General features: G+C 37.8%; 1 protein-coding gene across 2 annotated transcripts in view; it reads left to right on the top strand.

Moving 5' to 3' along the window:
- Nucleotides 1–3,543: 3,543 nt before the first annotated feature.
- LOC127656235 (histone deacetylase 9-B) overlaps nt 3,544–20,672 on the top strand; it is a 34,726-nt gene continuing 17,597 nt past the window's right edge. Inside the window, exons 1-5 of one of the 2 annotated variants that reach the window (XM_052144447.1) lie at nt 3,544–3,782; nt 14,200–14,441; nt 14,804–14,954; nt 15,947–16,070; nt 16,392–16,513. In XM_052144447.1, the coding sequence (XP_052000407.1) occupies nt 3,671–3,782; nt 14,200–14,441; nt 14,804–14,954; nt 15,947–16,070; nt 16,392–16,513 (751 nt within the window). In that variant the 5' untranslated portion in view covers nt 3,544–3,670. Of the gene's footprint in view, nt 3,783–11,504; nt 11,696–14,199; nt 14,442–14,803; nt 14,955–15,946; nt 16,071–16,391; nt 16,514–20,672 lie in introns of those variants that run through there. The other variant, XM_052144448.1, reaches the window with a different exon arrangement.

The raw sequence follows: 20,672 nt of genomic DNA, 5'->3' as shown, positions 1-20,672 counted from the left end.
TTGAAAGATATTGATGCTTCCTTTTACAAGTATGCATTAAATTGATCAAAAATACTGTCAAAATCATTAATGGCAAATTATTATTATGGTTTGACATAATTGATTTAAGTGGTTATCAATATCTATCAATATTTCAATATCTATAATCAATATTTATTCCATATTTTCTTTAACCGTGATGGCAAACATATACAGTGTCACCAATTCCTTACAAAAGCATTCTAAAGTGCAAATTTGGTCCACAAGAAAATGTTCTTATAATTAGAAACATTTAAAATGGTTGCGCTACCATGCGCAAATCACAATACAGTGGGTTTTTCCCCAATTTGCTGAGGTATTGAGATCTTACAAGTTCCTTTACACTTGCAAGTCAAATTCTGCTTTTAGAAGTAGGCAAAAAGAAACATCTTTTTCCAAAAGTCAATTATTTTAGAAATATGAAGGATATTCCGCATTACTGTTTTGAAAATTTTTATATCTCTAACTAGGATAGAGAGAGAAGTGGACGGCCAGATGCATAACAAAAAGACAAGTAAATTACAGTGAGACAAAGACTCCTCACAGGTCCTAAACTAGCAGCGTCTAAATGCCAAAGACTTGCATTGCTGCAAGAGGATTCTTGGACAAACAGAACATTTAAAGAATACAACATTTATTAAAATAGAATTAGCCATTTGTAACATTCTAAATGTCTATAAATCATCTCTAAACTACATAGTGTGCATTGTGACAGAAACAAATTCCTATTTCAGGTTTATTCTCATTCATGTATGTACAAGTATTTTTATAAGCCCGCACCGTGACCTTCATCGCCTGGAGGAGCGGTTCTTTCAGTCCCTTGGCATGGTGGACTTGCAGGAGGGCCATGGCATGCAGGGCGGAGGTGGCCTGCCAGCGGCACTGTAGGATTTGTCCACCAGAGACGACGTAGTCCTACAGGCCCTGGAAGGGTGTGCCGAGTGACTCTGCCAGGTGGTGGCGCTTTGTGGGCACAAGTGCACCACATGTGCCTTATCCAACTGAGGAATCATGGCATAACGCTTGGCCGCCCCGCCATCGAGGGTAGTGAGAGCAGACGAGCTGAGGGATCGGGTTTGGACTGTAAAAGGTGTCCTCCACGACCTTGTCAGCTCGTCGTGCATCGTGACGCAAGCTGCCTGTCTCATCCCAGAACTGGATGGGAACAAACGAGCGTGCTGGGGAATGAGCAGTCCGAGGGGGATTACCCGGCAGAACCGAACCCATTGGAGGCCGAACACATTAGAGCCCCTAATTCGCCTCCGGTGTCAAACGGGCCGGCCTCTTACACGTAGGTAGAAGGTCCTGCGTGGGGGGCGGCTGAAGTGGCTTTCCCCCGAAAGAGAGAAAGCTGCGACTGCAACGTTGCCATGATCATGTTCTAGCAATGAGAGCATGAACCCTCCATGAATGCTTCCTCAACGTGTTTATGGCCCAGACACGTAAGACAGAGATAGATCATGGCCATCAGAGGTGAAGAGGTAACGACCGCACCAGAAACAATCTACTCTGTACAAATCTGAAATTATCTCATTATTTGATAACAGACAGTAGAAGATAGTAAATGCAATAAGAATTGCATTTCTCATTTCTAAATAATTCTTTTAAAAAAAAGTACTAAAAGAATGACTGGAATCTTTACTGGAACTGTTAAGGAACCAGAATCCTTAAGAGGAATCAGAATCGTAAAATCCCATACGATTCCCAACACTAGTCATGTTGTAAATTCATGCCCTTACATTGCCCCACAATTGTTTTTGTAGATTTTGACAACCACAGACATGCTGCATTTTATTTTGTACAAGCTCTGAATGCTGAGCATATAAACCCAGCGAGAGTCTCTGCAGCACAGCATGGAGGAGCAACATGTCAAGCAAAATGCTGGAAGATAATATTTATATCTCAAGAAAAACTGGTAGTGTTTGTGTGTGTGTGTTTATTTTAATGAATGCCAGAGGGAAAATAATGAAAAGGGTGAGAAGATGGATTGAAAGAGTTAAAATCTTCAAACACTATATTCAATGACAAAAAAAGAAAATGCAGAGTGGTACTTTTTATCCATCCTGAAAAGTGAGCGTTCCATACCAGAATGTATCGAAACCTGAATGTGGCCAACAGATCATCTGATGGCACAATAGGTGACAGCCTACTTCACTTTTGCTTAGAAATGGCACTGGAAACATACATTAAAAGGAAAGTTCACCTTACCCTCATGTTGCTCCAAACCCGTATGACACAAAATGGGATGTCAGGCAGAATGTTAGCGACCCACAACCTCAGTCAAAATCAGAATGAAATTCAATTTTCCATTAAGAGGCAAAATCTGCCCCCTGGTTTTGTTTTTCAGAAGCATTTTATAAGGGCCAATTTTTTTCTAACTAAAAAAAATAAATAAAAATGGTATCATCCTTTTAATAAAAACAATTAACACAAATTCTCAAATAAAATAAAACCTTCTATAGATTTTTAATCACTATACCTTTTATTGTATTATAAATAGCCATTGAAGCTACAGTAGCTTGGCATAAATAAATAAATAAAAATACATTCAATCAACATTAACAACAACAAAAATATCAATAATACATTTTTGTATATTTATTTATTGTCTTTATTTCTGACCCTGGTAACAATTCACTTTCATTGCATAATTTAGTGAATGAGGCTGTCATCTGCTTTTGTGTTCTAAGAAATAAAGTCATACTGGTTTGCCACTACATGAGGGTAAGTAAATGGCCTCAGATTTTTCATTTAGATCCCTTTAAGAAAGTAAAATGTGTCAATGTTGATTCCATGTTGACTTAAATAAAAGCAGAAAAGAAAGACAGAAAGTAAATGAAAAAGAGAAAAAGAATGACAGCATACTAAAGAGAGGGAAAGATAGACATGCCTTCTGGCTGAAGATAAGGGCCACAGCTGTGTTTGGAGTGGTATTTTTAAACGCATCAATGCTGCTCCAATCCCTGCACCGCGTCTGACCTATTTATAGCCCGAGCTGGCCATTGTTCTATTTCTGTCACCTGTGGGCCACGCTCTTGCTGATTCACATGCAAATCAGTCTCCTCCTCTCAGCGAGCAACCTGACAGAAAAAGAGAAGGAGAGAAAAAGACAATAATGCAGAAGGTACAACCCTTCAGCCGGAAAGAAGATCCCAGCCACATTGGAGTAAAAAAAAAAACCTGTTTGTGAGAGGGAGGACGTAAAATGGTGAATCTGACACATTGGAGAAAAAATAACAAGCAGTTTTGTCAAGACAAGAGGAAGGCAGAGAGACTCTCCTGCTGATTCTCAGAGCCACTTAGGTGTTGACTGGAGAAGTGAACAGAAGAGAGGAGGAGTGAAGCTTTTAGTGTTAGTGAGGGAGAGCTCTGTTACTCTACGTGTGTTGCTTGCGAAGAGGAGGAGGTGGAGGAGGAGGAGGAGGAGGCAGGGGCGAATGTTCCTGGGCTCTTGAGAGAGAGAGAGAGAGAGAGAGAGAGAGAGAGAGAGAGAGAGAGAGAGAGAGAGAGAGAGAGAGAGAGAGAGAGAGAGAGAGAGAGAGAGAGAGAGAGAAAAAAAAAACAGAGACAGAGAGAGAAGAGGAGGGAACAAGCTGACAGCAATACAGGAAGAGCAGGGCTGCCAGGCGATGTGCTGTTAACTGAAGTACTAATGCTCCAGACCATTTACGAGGCCGACACTTGTTTCTCTGCAGACGGCATCAGCAAACACTGGCTGCCTCTGACCCTTCACAACTCCGATATGCACAACGTGAACAACTCAGGTAACTCTTCTTTATCTCTTTTCCATTTCCATTCTGTATCATTATAAGAAGGATCTCATCTTAAACTTGTGACAACATCATCAAAAGATTTTATTAGATGCAAGGCTGCCAGATCAATTGCATAAGTGTATTTGATTTCTAAGACTGACTGTAAGTGAACCAATCTGGTGTTGAACTATTAAGTGTTTGTTGTGGATGTCTGCTCTTTATGTCTCTGTTGAGAAAGTTTTAAGGAGAGCAGTGTTCTGTTGATGTCTATTAGTGTGTTTAACCTTACATCACTAAACTAAAAATGGGTGGCTTGAGGTACGTGCAATCATCCTGTCATAGACGTCATTTCGGCAAGGCTGCCAACAGTAAAGTATAGCACAGGTTATTATGGACATCAAAACAGAACGAAGAACATAGACTCCGGAGTGTACAGGATGTTATGCATCTTTAGCCTTTAATTCAGGGAGAGGAAACATCTTGACAGAAACATTTTGTCAACATTAAAGGCACTACACTTTTAATATTTGCCAAAGACAATGAAGCGTTCTATTTTTGACCTGACACTTTTTGCAGAGTGCTCACGGCTGACATCACCAAGAGAGGACGTGTTTGCTTTATTGTCTAAATTCTGAGCATGACTAATTTTTGCTCTTTACTGTTGTTTTTGACTTGCGGTTAGTGCCAGAAAGCTGCTGTCACAACCTCTGACCAGTTTAGCATCACTAGAACGTAGTGTTCTGGGAAATCCATGAAATTTAAATTTAAGGGGGGGGGGGTGGATGTATAATAAGAAAACAGTTGGGAGTCATTTCTGTTCCTGAAAGAACAGAAGATTGCTTCACTTTTGACTTTTTCTTTTTTGCACTAAATTGCCTTATCATGACTAAAGTTCAACAGATTGTCTGCATTATTTCAGCTTCATTGCGACATAAACTCAAGTTTGCTCTTCTATTTTTCACTCTATCAGCATTTACAAATCAGTACACACACATAATCTATGTACATGGGATAACCCAGACAGATCTCATGAAAATTACATGACTGTTGCAACATTTTTGCATAATGATATTACGTGGTTCCTTACATGTATTGCAGCAGTTCCGAGGTGAGTGGCGCAAAAAGCGAGTGACATTTTCTCACAAATAAATTAGATTTTTAAGGATAAGGCTCAATCAAATTTTAGATAAACAAAATCTACATCCCTACCCTAAACCTAACCGAATGTGTCATAAAAAGCAAATGTGAGATGAAAAACAGATGATGTTTTTTATGGTGTTTTTATGGTTTTTAAGGAGTTTTGTGACATAAAAACGAATGCAATTACTAAAGCAACCACGTCGTTTTGTGGTGATGATGTGACAATTTCGGTTCACTTGTCCACTCATGTGCTCAAGGACTCTGGTCCTTTGCTTTGCAAGTGCAACACTATCAGTTGAGTGATTGCTCTCATACAAGCTTGTAAATGTTCTTGGTAATGTAATGCAAACTATAAAATGTATCACCTTACATATTATATAGCTTCAGAGGAACAGGGCAAAAAGTATGTATTTGTTAACTGATAATCAGATATTTTTCTCATGAGTTGTGTGAAAAGGAATATGTTGTTGTAGCATCTCAAGTATGCGATATGTACTATGAGCCATGCAAAAATGTATTGTAAAGAAAAATGTAAAGATTCTATGAGAATTGGCATAACACAATCCCGCTCTTCTAAATTTAGTTTTTGCCCTCATTTGTACAGTTACTGCGCACAAAGACTGAGCTGTCTCTTTCAGTAAGTCTTAGCAGACTGGAGCAACTTGTTAGGGAGCTAAGTCCAAACATCCAGGGCAGTAGGACACCCCATTCTGCACAGCATCCCGTGAAATGACCTTAGAATATGAGTTAAACTCCTCCACCCTGACACAGAGCGATTAAATTAATGTTCATCTGTCTAGTGAAAGCCCCATACAGGCATGCATGGCATTATACAGAAGTATGTGGTTAAACAACAGACATCTGAGTGAGGCAGGCCTGTTGCTCGCTCTGTGGGTCAGCTATTCTTAGTATGTTATTTTCATCTTATAGCATTAGAGTGCTAAGATTAGCTACCGTAGCGCTCTGCTATCACACCATCCCCACACACTCTTAATTTAACCATACACTGGAAAATATATTAACAGAGTTTTGTCATTCGACATCATATGATATGTGGTTAGGTTTCACATCTGCTATAGTTAATGAAAGTGTGCTTATTAAAAATATCCCTGTTTCTTCTTTCACATTGAATTTCTGCCATTTTGATGGGAACACCACAGAAGCAAAATTTCAAGCAAGTATGTTTCTGCTCATTTGAAATAGTTCTTACAACATTGACTGTGATCTTTTGACTGTGTGATCACAAAGATGTTCATTTGTTGTCTTAGCTAAGGTAAATAGGTTAAGTTAAGAATTTTTTAAGAGTGCAGACGAGAGGATGTAATCTACAACTGATGTCAAAGCACTAACAGTGCTCAAAGAATCAGCTCTTTGTATAAAAGCTTTGTGTTTGAAAAAATATAATCAGAGTCAAGGCAGACATTTGTGCGCAATGCTGCCATTTGAAGATGTGTATCGTTATGCTATTGTGCAGTGACTGTCAGTATAAACAGCCTCTGAAGACAGTCTTCAAATGCATATGAGGAGGCTAAATGCTGTATTGAATGAGCAAAAAGTAGTTAATGAACCAGTGGTGGGCCGTGCATTAAATATCTAGGCCTTCAGTGTGATTCATGCCATTAAGAAAACACAGTTTCACAGTGAATAAGACACCCTATGCCTTTGGGCATCATACATTATGTCACAGCTAATTAGTAATACCAACTGACATTTTAAAAACATATCCAAGCATGAAAGCCAGAACTTGAAATGACACTTAATGCTTGAGCAAGTCTAATTTTAACTGCCACATGACTGTTTTTATGAAATGAACGTCTCCTGAACAGACATTCATAAATCATAATTTTTCATATGAATCTACAAGGAGGTCTATAATACCTGGAAATAATATTTGCGATTTAAATGTTGCTTGCAATAGATTTTGTTTTGTCAGGGTACACTGTTCTGCTGCGTTCTATTCAAGATAGATTTGGGATAGTCCTACTTGATATCTCCGACCATAAATGAATTGCATTCCCCGATTTTCAGAACTGCAATGCTCCCGTTAGCTCAGCAGGGGTTTGACTCTCATTAGAGATGTCTCCTAGCAACCCAACTGATAAACAATGCTGCGGCGCTAGCATTTGTGGTTCAGGTGTGCGATTATCAAAAGAGATTATAATGTTTTATACACCTGTTTCTGCAGGCGTTTGTTAAACAAGCTTTAATGAACAGATGATTAAATTATCTCCTTAGCCTCACCAGTTTGAGTATAACATTTGTAACATTAGCATCACAATTTTTACATGCTTCTAAATCAAATAAATGGTTTGTGTACTATCTTGGTGCTTTACTTTGTAAACTTTAAAGGAAAGCACCCAGACTCCCAGACCTTTAATTATATATATATATATATATATATATATATATATATATATATATATATATATATATATATATATATATATAAAAATTATATATAATTATCTTTATCTTTATATTTTGTATATGGAAAAGGATGTGATAAGCTGATCATGTGTATAATGTAGAGAAAATTGAACCTTTTGTTGGGCTGATATTCTGGATGGAATATTCTTTTGGCTACAAAATGAATGTAACAACTCTCTATCTGGTGTTTAATGTCAGGGGTGTGAGTACACTTACAGTATAAAAAAGGAAAAAAAGGCTTTTTAAAAAAACTTATTTTCACATTTCAAAGGAAACAGTTCATATCAATCAATACTTTTTAAATGTTTACCAAATCTTTTTTTTTTTTTTGCTAACACTTCACAATAAGGTTTAAACATTAACATTAGTAAATGCATTAGATGTCATACACTAACAATTAACTTTACTATTTATTATTTACAGCATTTATTAATATTTATTAATGTTAATTTATATATATTCTTTTTTGTTAGTTCATCTTATTCATAATGCCTTTACTAATGCTAACATATACAAATTTGTAAAAAAATGTATAGCATAAGTTATCATTAACCTAGTATAGATTTATAAATGCAGTAAAAGTATTGCTCATCATTAGTTTAACGGTTAGTTTATTTGTTAACTATTGTGCAAACTAATGTTGACAGAACCTTATTTTAAAGTGTTACTCTAAAGAAATAACTACTGTATTTTAAATCATTAGTATTGCACATCATGTTCTGCAACAACACCCCTGAAATCTACTTACATTACACCTTTTATAATATTACAAAATGACAGGCCCCTTCTAGATTCCCCCTGCTGTGAGCAATAAACTGCCACTTAAAAATACAGCAGCATTTCCTGCTTTAGACACACCTGCACCCCAGAATAACAGCATTCGTAATGAGCACTCAGTCACCGCAGCATATGCAGCCTAAAAAAAAAGCAACATTCTGCTTCCCCCCCACCCTAAACAAAAAGCCTGTGAGTGACAACAAAGGTTAAAAAAAAATAGAATTAAATTTAAATGTGCCAGAGGCTAATTTAGGGCCATCTGATTATTTTGCTCCTTATCTGTACGGCATATGAACTATATGCAGGCAAAACACACTGTGGGAAAGGTTAATGTATGCAGGCTTTGAATTATACTAAAATATGAGAATATTTATGAAGTTTTCCACAGAACATAAAAACATGTCATGGACCTTGTAATTTCATTTAGTTATTTAAACTAGGTTGTTTTAATGTGAGGCAGTGAGGGCTAACAATACCACTCGCTTTATCAAGCCAATTCAATTTGAAGTAAATATTTTGTTGAAAAGCTGTATGTGCATATTGAGTGACAGAAAAATGAATACATGTTTTATAGAAAGGATAGAAAATCATTGTGTAAGTCTAAAATGGTTCCAAGAAAGACATCTATACATAGACAGTTATTTAAGAGTCTACAATAGTACCTTTTCACTTAGCTGTCTGTGTACAAACTAACACATTTTATCATCTCTGTATTCAGAGGTGATGAGAGGCATCAGTCTATGGGAGCTGCATTGCTCGAGGGATTATGGGGAATGTAGTATAGCAGATGAGTCACCATACCCCCTGTGGCTGGCATTGGAGAAGGGGAACTGTTTGGGCACAGGGTAGGAGGCTTGTCATCCCTTGCTGCTAAAAATAAAGCAGGTTGCTTTGGGTTATCTTGTGCTTACTGTTTTGCAGTGCAACATCTGCACCACAATTCCCTCCAGTCAAAGGTCTCGTAAGTGAAAGCATATAGACTAAGAAGGTACATAAAACCAAGAGCTGGTCAATATATCAAAAATCCACAACGGATTTGAAATTATTTTGCCTGAAATAAAATTAAGCAACTTTGTGAATGTTCCCATGATTTCAAAGCAATTTTTTCAAGTTTCATAAAGACTGTGTATTAGACTAGTTTTGCGAACCTTGCAAGTATGTGAGCGTTTAGTCAGAGATGTAATAATAGCTACTCTTTTATTTTAATAGTGACTCTTAATTAAATATGGAATGGCAAACATTGCATTTTCATTAATGAAACCAGCCAGATCTCATGAAAATTATACTGTATGACTGTGGTGACATTTTTGCAAAATGATATTCCTTGGTTCATCCCAATCTTTTAGATGAGCACATATATGGATGTTTGTTTGCACACAAACTCCTGTTAAGCGCTCTTTTGTGCATCGTCTTTCCATGTACATTCTTTCAAGATCTACTTATTATGTTGTGGTTGATCTCATTTGAACAGGGATAGTCTGCTGTAATTTACCATATGCCATTGACTATGTTATATGTGTATTTCAGGACGTAATAAGGAAAAACGTGACAAAAAGACACTCCTGTTTATTATACAGTATTTATGTGTGTCAGTGGGAATTTCATGCAGTAATACTCACTGCAGTTTAGCCTCTGAGTAAAACAAATTTGCTCATTGCATTTTACTAATTGAGACCTTTCCAACAATAGTTGAGATAACAAATTTGCAAATTATGAGAACAAAACAATTTGTCAGCAAATTAAAAATAATTATTTAAAAACTGGTAGGATTAGTCCAGATTCCAAGCTTAAAAATGACACCTATTTTGTTTAGATCAAGCAAGTAGTTATTCATTTATTACATAATTATTACTATTTAAATTTTTTCTGCAGGGAGTGGCACTAGCTCAGTATTGTCTCAGTTCAATGAATCCTTCTATCAAGAAAAAATTTAAATACATTCCAAAAATTACAAAACCTGTGAAGAAGCTTCTAAATGTTGTTTGTCATGTGATTTAAACGTTAAAATGTATCCCCTCATAAGTCATGCTCTATAGTAAAAGTGTTTAGATAAATAACATAGCATTGTGTTAGGAACAGGTCAAAAAGTAAGTGCTTGTGAACTGAAAAACAGCCCTTTTACTTGTAATTTGTATAAAAAGTAAATAAAAGTCTTGTTTTAGCACATCTAGTGTTAATTTCAACAGGATATTGCTGTTAAACAAGCCATGTAAAAATCATTTGCAAAAGTGTAGGTATTGTAACATATTTCCATGAGACCAGGATGGAATAATGGCTGATTGGTTGAAATGTTGAGCGAATAGGCTATATACAGTATATCTTATCTAAATTAGCTTTTTTGCCCAGCCCTAATAAATCTTGCATAAAAGGTGCATAAAACACATGAAGTGTTTGTGGTGGTGTTAAGGGGTGGGGGCAGGCAGCCCAAGAGCTTACATAAATTTGCCAGGGTGGTCTAAATTTTTGCCAATGTTAAAATTACCAGATGGCTCTACATGATTGACAGTCTTTCACACATTCCCTATATTAAGAGTGTGCTCAGAAACACAGTTATATTTAGCCCAGTTACTGTTGTTTTGAGATTCTCTTTTCGGCTCAACTGGCATTTGTAATACATCAACAGCTCTTCTTGGCTTCATTACATGCATGTTCTCAAGCTGGCATAAGGCCAAAAACATCAGGTGCAAGCGTATTTTTTCTCATAACAACGATTTGATGCTGACGTTAGGTGAAGCAAAAATGGACTGCATCCCACAACGGTCTCAACAACTGCCTTGCAATTATAAGTAGCGACAGGACTGACAAAAAATAAGTACTTGAGGTTCCATAACATCACACGTTGAGATCTAGCCTGTTACTCCATTAACTAATTGTGAAAGCACAATTGACCGAATCTATTTAAAAACCATGACGTCATTGGATCTAATACATCTAATACAAGTCTAATGAATGACATTCGAGGACATCAAAGCCTACATTTCCAGCAGTGTGTTTTGTGTCTTAATGATGCCACAGTCTGGGTTAGAGTCACTGGCTCTAACCCAGTCAATATCACTATTCCAACCACATAGATGCTAACAGATAAGCAGGGAGGTTTGGGTGGCTTGACCTGAGGTTTCTATAGCTATAGCTTGGTTATATGGTTAGATCAAAGTGTAAACCTTTAATGATGGCAGCGGGGAGGACAAGCAGGGAAACATAAGATAAATGAGATATCACTGTGGCAAGCATTCCAAGCCAGCAGGTGTTTCTGAGGCTATTTTTAGATCCATTAGGGCAGAGAGCCCAATGCCTGTGACTCATTGTTGAAGCTCATTGGCTGACTCCATGAGTGCTGTACGAACACAGGCTGCTCTTTGTAAAGTGCTCTCTCAAGTCAGAATTAATAATCCCCCCATCATTTTGGGATGCTTAGGGTCATCTATTTGCTTAACTACAGAGAGCTGCTGCTGTCACTTCAAACCCGGCTACCGACCAAGAAGAGCTGCCATGACAAAAACACAAGATGATTTTTACATCCAGAATTTGGCTTCAAACGATTGCTTCAACCTCAACTAGAGCTGACAGGCTAGTCGGCGTTTGTGAGTGCAGAATGAAAAAGAGTTTGTTTGGATCACAGTGTATGTGTGTATGTTTCAGACTTATATTAGTGGTGATATATAATATCTATGGGTGCTCTCAGGGAGGAGACACCAAACAGAACAGCTCAATATCTGCAGGAAGAGGAGTCATTATGATGTCGCCAGCGTTGCCATGGCAGCCAGTTTGGGTGGTGGATTGGGTGTGGGTTTTGTCATAACCCAAGATTGCACCACTTGCTTTTATGTTGCTATTTTTAATCATCGGTTGTGCAAGCAGACATTTTCAATGAAGGTGAAGAACATTATGTTCAACCAAACAAGCACAGAAATGCTTCACCATTAATGTGTGAATTTCTGTGTGTATCACACTAAGTGCCTCGCTATGGCAACACATTATGGGAATTTTGAGGGCTCAAGAGACACTGGTTTGTAGATAGGGTTTATGGTTTAAAGGTCTTGCCTCTGTGTGAGCACTGAGGTCTGTCTGTCTGTCTGTCTATCTATATATCTATCTATCTATCTATCTGACATCTGAAAAATAGGACAGCATTTTGTTCAGACTCTTCCACAAAGACTATAATACCTCAAATCATAAGCAAATATATTCACAGTTATTCATACTGTGCAGCCATTAATGTTCTGAACTAAAATTACCATACAAAATTAGCTTACTCATCCGTCATCTTACCTAAGAGGAAAACACGTTTGACTTAATCATGTTTCCAGGCATTTGCTTAACCAGTCATTGTAGGGAGTTATTTTCTACTTAGGAAATCCTATTGTTACATCATCCTCAATTGTGTAACAACCACTATGTGACTTTCTCTTAATCTGAATGTAAAGCAGTTCAATGGAAAGGAGGAGGCGAGAACCGGCCTGGCGATATAAACAATATTTTAATGATTAACTTAAGCAAAAGAAAAACACACACACACATGATGGACATGTCCGTAAACGATCTCTCTCTCCTCGCACCACCGTCCGCAATCAGCCTTTATCCCTCTTGGAGGCTTAATTAGCCTGATAAGGGACCGGGTGTGTATAATCACGACCCAGCCCTGCCCTCCGCCCTGTCACACCGAAACATAAGATTTATTGGACCATGAGCATATCTTGAGCAGTTGCTGTGTATGCAGTTATAAGTGGGAATTATGACTATTGAGCTTGTATATTTCAATTTCTTAGCCACAACCCTGCATTTATCTCATGCAAACAAAGACACTTTCCAAAACCAATCTCTCTGTAATTGCCAACAGCCATGCAGAAGCGTAGAGTTGTCACAGTATATTATGAGCAACATCTCCATGTGTCCCCTTTGTAAGGCACTATCCTTCAGGCTTGCTATTGATTTTCACAGCCTGCTTGGTGATATATACTGTAGTTCTTGGGGCCTTGGGGATATCGTCTGCTTTTCGTACCCAGTGTATTACATGTAATGAGGCACTGCTTGAAGAACACAGCTGCAATTTTCCGTAATGGTGAATATGTGACGAGGGAGGATGATGGGGGAATAAGAGGCATGAACACAAACATCATATCTACCAGGAAAACAGGCTGCGGCGCTGCAGTCTCCATACAGACTAGACGGGTCAGAGGAACCCAATGGCTAGCAAAAACCTTCACAATTGCACATGGAATAGAGGACTTGCTGGGATTCTGATAAAGAAATGCTACTGCAACAGTAGAGTTGCTTTGTTGTTTCTACCTCTACATATCAGGCTCCTATGGGGCCATATTCAGACAGAACCTTTTGATGACTTTAAGATTTAGTTGGGGAGAGCAGGGATTAGTTCAGCTTGATATGAAGAGGGAAATGAGGGAAAATATTTTCTCTGCTTTGCTATTGGCAACAAGTCCCACAATCTATGTGCTGTTTTGCCATTCTAATGGAACTGTGTCTGTACAAGGACTACAAATGATGGGGACAGCAAGGAAAATACTGCAACAACAGTACTGTAAATGCAAGTAATGAACTGCAGCAAACCATATAATCACACATGGCTAGGATAGTCTTATCACTATTTATATGGGTGAAAATGCTTCCCAACATTTTGTTGCTGTGTGTCCAATAAAACTCTACAGTATTTTGGTGCAAGCTCCTCACTTGGTAATTGTGTTAAATATACTTACACAATATTTGTTACACAATGTTTTTTGTCTTATGCACACTTTATGCATTTACCACATTGTTAATTTTCCTATTCAGCCTATCTCATGTTAATAATTTTGCATATTGTTAGGCCTATACTGTTCATAACAATATTAATCACAGTTCATGGAAATATTAATCAGTTCCAGTGATTTTAATGAAAATGTTCTTACCTTTATAAGCTAAACAATTCTTGTACTGTGTTTGTGTGAGAAAATATGGCTCCTGAAGCAAAACCAGTATATGCATATCTGATCATTTAAATATCTGAGAATGACTAACAATAATGAACCTCAAAAAATATAGTGATGACTTTCATATAAAATCTTTGCATCCTCACTCTCTTGTTTTTTAGTGGACATTAAGCCTGAGGTTCCCTTGGCTCTTGATCCAAGTTCCCCATTGGACCTACGTATGGACATTAGGATGCAGGGTTCTGCTGCAGACTCCAGTGTGTGGGAAAGACAGCTTCAACAAGAGCTGCTCCTCATTCAAAAACAACAGCAAATTCAGAAACAGCTGCTCATTAATGAGTTCCAGAAACAACACGAGAACCTGGCCCGCCAGCACCAGGCCCAAATACAGGAGCACCTAAAGGTAATCATTCAGTCCTACTTATACACTAAAATAGGACATTTCACCACACAGCACATAACCATGTGAGAATTATTATTATTTTTAATTAAATTAAAACTTATATGGTATTAAATTATTAATAAAAAAACAAACAAACATACAGTCCAACTCGATTTTTTTTTTAAGCATTCAAACATTTAATTTATTTTTATTTATTTTTTGAACATTTTTGAATCTGTGAACATGCCTATTATGGTGAGATTTTAGGTAGGCAGCTTAAACAACTTTTGAGACAGCCAATATCAATAATTGCAACGATCATTAATTGACTGTGTTGTGTAATAAGACATGTAATAAATGTGTAATAAACGTATGTCTCACAGCTCCAGCAGGAACTGCAGGTGATGAAGCAACAACAGGAGCAGCTGGAGAAGGAGAGGAAACTAGAGCTACAGAGTCAGGAAAGAGAACTGGAGAGTCATCGGCGTGAACAACAAGTGCTGGTTCTCCGCAACAGAGAGCGGAGCAGAGAGAGTAAGAGCATGTCATCAGTCTCACCCACACAACACTCAACAACATGTTTCTAATGTCATAAAAATGTCATCAGTCAAACGACACAATAATATGAAGTATATTTCTTTTTCACAAATTCATGCAAGAAGGTGCAGAACAAAACAGAATAAAAATGACTTAAACTGGGGTGGTGTGACCTGGTGGTAAAAGATCTGTGCTGGCAAAGGGTTCAGAGTTCATGAACTATTTTTAAGACCATTAAGAATTAAACAAAATTATTTATTTTTGCATTGGTGACAAAGGTGACAATTAAGCATATTTCCCATCCAAATTTTATTTTTGAGTTGTGTAACACCCATTATTCTCAATGGTGAGTCTCATCAGATTATCATTCTTGTAATTCAGCATTAAATTGTAGTGAAAATAATGTCACAATGCAAAAAAGACCTCCAATTAGGCTCCATTTTCTAGAAAATAAGAAATGTTTTATTTCTTATCAATTCTTATCTCACTCTTTTGAGTTTGGGGTAACATACGACTGGGACAAGTTCTTGGCAGGTTTCATGAGATTCAACCATGAATAGATCAATTATAACTTTGAAGAATTTTTAAAAGTTATCTGAAACAGACCCTCCAAGGGTGTCTCACTCCTGTTTTCCAGAAGAGGGAGATATTCTTTCATTAGTTTTAAATTGTTCACAAAAATGTTCAGCTAGAAATCTTTTCTGAGCCAGAAGTTTCTGAGAGGATTTTTAGGAAAGATGCTGTTGTTTGAATTTAGGCCAGTCCTGCTGTGTCTGGGAGTAGCAGTAATACAAATATTACCCTGGCCTTGAAACTGAGACAAGCTCTGTAAACGTTCTTTCCGTTTACAGTGATTCTATCAAAGCAATCAAATAATGTTGGTTTAGCATTACCAGGACCATCTCAATTGTATTGCATGCATAATAACATAATTGGATTAAACCACAGGGTACTCATAATTTTTGTATGTGTGTCTCCTGGTCTGACAGGTGCGGTGGCCAGCACTGAGGTCAAGCAGAAACTCCAAGAGTTTCTGTTGAGTAAATCCACCAAAGACGGCACATTAAATGGGCCCCTGCAGAAAATCACACAGAGCTCCAAATTGTGGTACATGTAAGTAACCATCACATAGAAAGATAGATAGATAGATAGATAGATAGATAGATAGATAGATAGATAGATAGATAGATAGATAGATAGATAGATAGATAGTTAATTAGTTAGAAATGTACTTAAGTTAAACGTATTAAGAATGTATAGAACATTTAAAGTCAGACACCATCAGGTAGTAAAATCAGCAGATTTTAGCTAATAATCAGTAATGTGATACTATGTGGAAGGTACCAGAGCACAGGAGAGTATTTGACTGAGAGTCTGTATTTATGACTGTTTGGGTAAGTTCAGGAGTTCAGTTTGCATCTCCTTTCTGTTCAGGGCCTCCCATCACACTTCTCTGGAGCAAAGTTCACCTCCTTTGGGAGGAGCTGCGTCCTCATGCAAGCTCTCCCTGCCCTCCTCACAGGACTACAGGGATGATTTTCCTCTGAGGAAGACAGGTAGGCCTCAAGCAGATTTTCATAGAGTTTTTCAAAGCTGACCTCCCAAAATATTTTTTTGAAATCTTAAATTAGCTGTATTAGCAACTGTCACAAAAAACCCGCCCAAAGACTTTCAATCTGTCCTCACCCTTATTATGTCAACACTGGCAATTGCACCACCAATCAGTCATTATGTGTGCTGCATTCACATGGAAATATGGAAAGAGGGGTTAGACTGAAGGTTTTTATTTTTCCTTATTGAAATCATTTCCCCAGAGGTGACAAATAAACTCCTTTTTGCATTATTTTTAAGGGCTATTTAACTAAATTCATTTCAGTACATCACTGTAGCATTTCTCTTCTTCTGTTTGGAGCCTACCATGCTAAGATCCACAGATCTCTTACTGTAAAAGAGGGCTAAAAGTTGAATGATTTTTAAGCAATATAAGAGGCTTTAACTATTTTGAAAATCCTTGACACCACTCTTGACTCAGTGTTGGCGGGAGTCTCGTGGGAAGTCAGTATTAACGTGAGTTATGACTCCCACTTGGCTAGCCAGTCATGAGTTCTTGCTAAGGCAAAACTGTTCATAACTGTGCTGTTAAGTCACGAAATGACATTACATTCCTTTCCCTTTGTGTCCATTTGAATTATGGCAGTAAACAATTATACCTGCTTAATTACTTTAGCATATCGGTTGGCATTTCATATATATATATATACACACAATTCAGGGATCAAGCAAGGGAGGTTTAATCTTGAGTTGCGCTGGCTTTGTCTGCCAAATGTAAACTAATCTAAGGTAATTATGTTGGTTGTTCAGTTCAAATAAGCACTTTATAGACACATGAAAGAGACGTGTTTATTGTCTTAGCTCTTGAACAATAACCTCCCAATTTTAGCATAAATTTCTGCTTCGCTCCAATGAAACAAGCAAATATCCATAAGCAAATAAATAAGAACTAAAAGGAGGGGAAGTTTCTGGAATCCAAAAATCTTGTTGAGAAAGCAATGGTATTCCCAAGAAAAGATTAAAAAAAAAAAAACCTTAGCTGTTGCTATTAGGAAAACTACAAATATGAACTGTTCTGGTCCCTCTCACACAATAGTTAAGGGATAGTTCACCCATTCTCATGTTATTCAAAATCCATATAACTTACTGTACTTTCTTCGAAGGACCACATAAGGAGATGCTTGTCACCATTCAGTTTTTATTGTACGGAACAAATATGTAATAAAAGTGAATGGTGATGAGCTACGAGTCTTTAATATTATGCTTTTTGTGTTCCACAGACGATAAGTCATGTGGGTTTGAAACAAAATGAGAAATTTCATTTTTGGTTGAGCTATTAAATCCAGACAGTATTTGAAAAATAACGTTTCTTTAAATACACATGCACACAAAACCACTTACTTATGTACAGGAGCAACAGAACTTAGAATAAACTATGTTGTAGAGAATTAAAGCCTGTTTACTATAAGTATGCCACAGAGAACCAAACAAGTCTTCAGAAATAGTCATTCTATATGCATGTTAATCTTATCCATTGCCTAAACCTTTTAAAACCCATTTCCTGCTTGCTGGATCCAAGCTCTATTTGTGGTCACACCCATGCATGATCCCCTCTTCCTGTCTGTCTTAATTAGATTCCTTTCAAAGTAGGCACGCAACAGGAGCGACACAAAGGTGGTGTTTGTTCTACATAGCAGACATCATCAGAGATTCTTGATTGGCACAGAGTATGTCAAGGGGTTAGGTTAGCATTGCGGAGAGCAAGCTCAGAAAATGAAGAGGCAGTGACCACCGCTCTTTAGTGAGTTTTTATTCTAGAGGTACTGACACTTTCCCATAAAGTAATCCTTTATTTCTTTTGAGTCTTCAAAACTGTATCAAATGTAAAACTCTTTTCTTTTTTGGCTTTTGTTTAATCTTACAGTCGTGGAAATACTTGATTGAACTCCTCAAAAGAAAAACAAGCTATTTGTCTACAAAGCATATCACATGATTAGCTTGTTTACTTGCCACCTATCTTCTTTGTGCCACATCCTTGACCAGAATAGATATGTCTAGGGGCACATGACTCTGCCATGAGCAGGAATAGCCCAGCTTATTGAAGAGAGGAAAAAAACTCCTTAGTCTTGACCCTCATACCAAATATGTGGAGCAGGTGCAGTTGAGATGAGAGGGATTTGAGTATGTGTTTTAAACAGTGGATATTTTGGGCAGCAGGACCAGGTGTGCTCAATTGTGTCACACCAGTACTCCCCACTGGAGTTGGAGGGATATAGGAGGGGGAAAAACAAGAAAAATGAACTGAGATGCAATGATGAAGTAATATGGTTTGAAAGTGCAGTGTTGTTGCATCACATAGTCCTTGTCTCCTGGGTAAACCAGTGTGTTTTTTTACTAATGAGAGAAAAGGTATTGAGAGATCATAGGCAGGATCAGTTGCATGCAAAGATGGGTTTCTTTAATGAGGCCTGAGTAAAGCTTTTCAACAAATGAAAGATTGAAAGTGTGGGTCAGGGAAAATGGTAAAACAATCAAATCTATATTTAAAGGCATTTGAAAAGAAGCAAAAATAAATTATATGGTCACGGTTAAAAGATTTAATGAATATACAAATAATAAAGTTAAAATCTGTTAGTTTGAAAACAAACCCCTACAGGGGTTTGTTTTAGACACAATATGGCTAGTAAGGCTATTTTGTTAAAAGAAAATTGTTGCAAAATCAACATTTACATTTACATTTATGCATTTGGCAGACGCTTTTATCCAAAGCGACTTACAGTGCACTTATTACAGGGACAATCCCCCCGGAGCAACCTGGAGTTAAGTGCCTTGCTCAAGGACACAATGGTGGTGGCTGTGGGGATCGAACCAGCAACCTTCTGATTAACAGTTATGTGCTTTAGCCACTACGCCACCACCAAATATACCATTGCATATATTCTAGAAATGCACAGACTGACAGCCTGCGGAAAATGCCACAAACAGTCGGTACATATACATGCACTTTAAAACTTAAATATCATTTAAATGTTTTGGCAGATTGAAATCGCAACAGTCTGATGTTTGGGAAATCGGACTAAAAGTCCTAGATAATGCGATTGCAGCTTGGCTTTGTCCAGCATGTATACACGTTAATCAGACCACAAGTAGCCTCGGCTTGTGCACATGCTCCAAAATACAGAGGTGATGTGAGGTGTAGATCTTCACACTTCCTAAACTGACGTTCTTCCTATAAATATTCAATTACGTATTGTGTCATGTAAACTTGGACAGACAGATGAAGACTATAGCTCGACTACACTAAAGCCAGAGGTAACTCGACTATTACTGTACATGTAAACATACTGACTGACAAGCAGAGTGACACAAACAGTGAAGCGTATCAGCACTGTCATAAAAAATATTTGCATTCTTGAAACACAGCTGGCCCAATCAATGAACTGGAACTGTTGTATAAAAATAAATAATTATCAGTAGAGATTATCTCTTACACACTCACACTTGTCAGACCACATTCTATTTGAATGCCACACACTCTGAAAATGGAATGTCATCTCTGGGTTGAGATAACACAATAAATAGAACTTAGTAGTGTGTACCCTCCAGCACTGCTTTCAAAAGTATTAATGTGATTGATTTATGGGCCTGTTAAGTCTTTGCCTCATACATATTCCTATTTGGCTTTGCCTCTATATATCAAAGTGAGTGAAAAATCAAGCAGGTGTCTGGCCGGTCACGCTGTCAAAGCGATGACTCCCTGTTTTTTTACTGAAACTACAAGTTGAATGGTGTGTTCTCCCATGGCTGTATTGGCTACACAATCACAGCCTTCCACCGAGCCCACCAACAACTGCGCTTCCACCTCCATAGCAATAGGGTGGCATTCGTGTGGTGACAGGCTGTGGCGTGGAATAAAAATAGAAGGCAATCAGGACAGTGTGGGGTGCAAGGCGGATTGGAGAGGACTCCCTGCAGTTTGCTCTCAGCCCACTCCGCTAGCGGGATTTACATCCCATTACGGCACTGCTGGATGGGAGCAGACAGTTCTGCTTCTAAAGAGGCCTGAAATAGCAGCCCTGTCTGCGGTCCATTTCTCTCTCTCTCTCACACTCGGTTTTTATCTAAAATCTAAATTGCGATTATTTTGAAAAATATTGAGATTGC

The sequence above is a fragment of the Xyrauchen texanus genome, chromosome 15 (assembly GCF_025860055.1).
Source record: "Xyrauchen texanus isolate HMW12.3.18 chromosome 15, RBS_HiC_50CHRs, whole genome shotgun sequence".
NCBI classification, from domain to species: domain Eukaryota; kingdom Metazoa; phylum Chordata; class Actinopteri; order Cypriniformes; family Catostomidae; genus Xyrauchen; species Xyrauchen texanus.
This window is presented reverse-complemented; position numbering and strand designations above follow the sequence as displayed.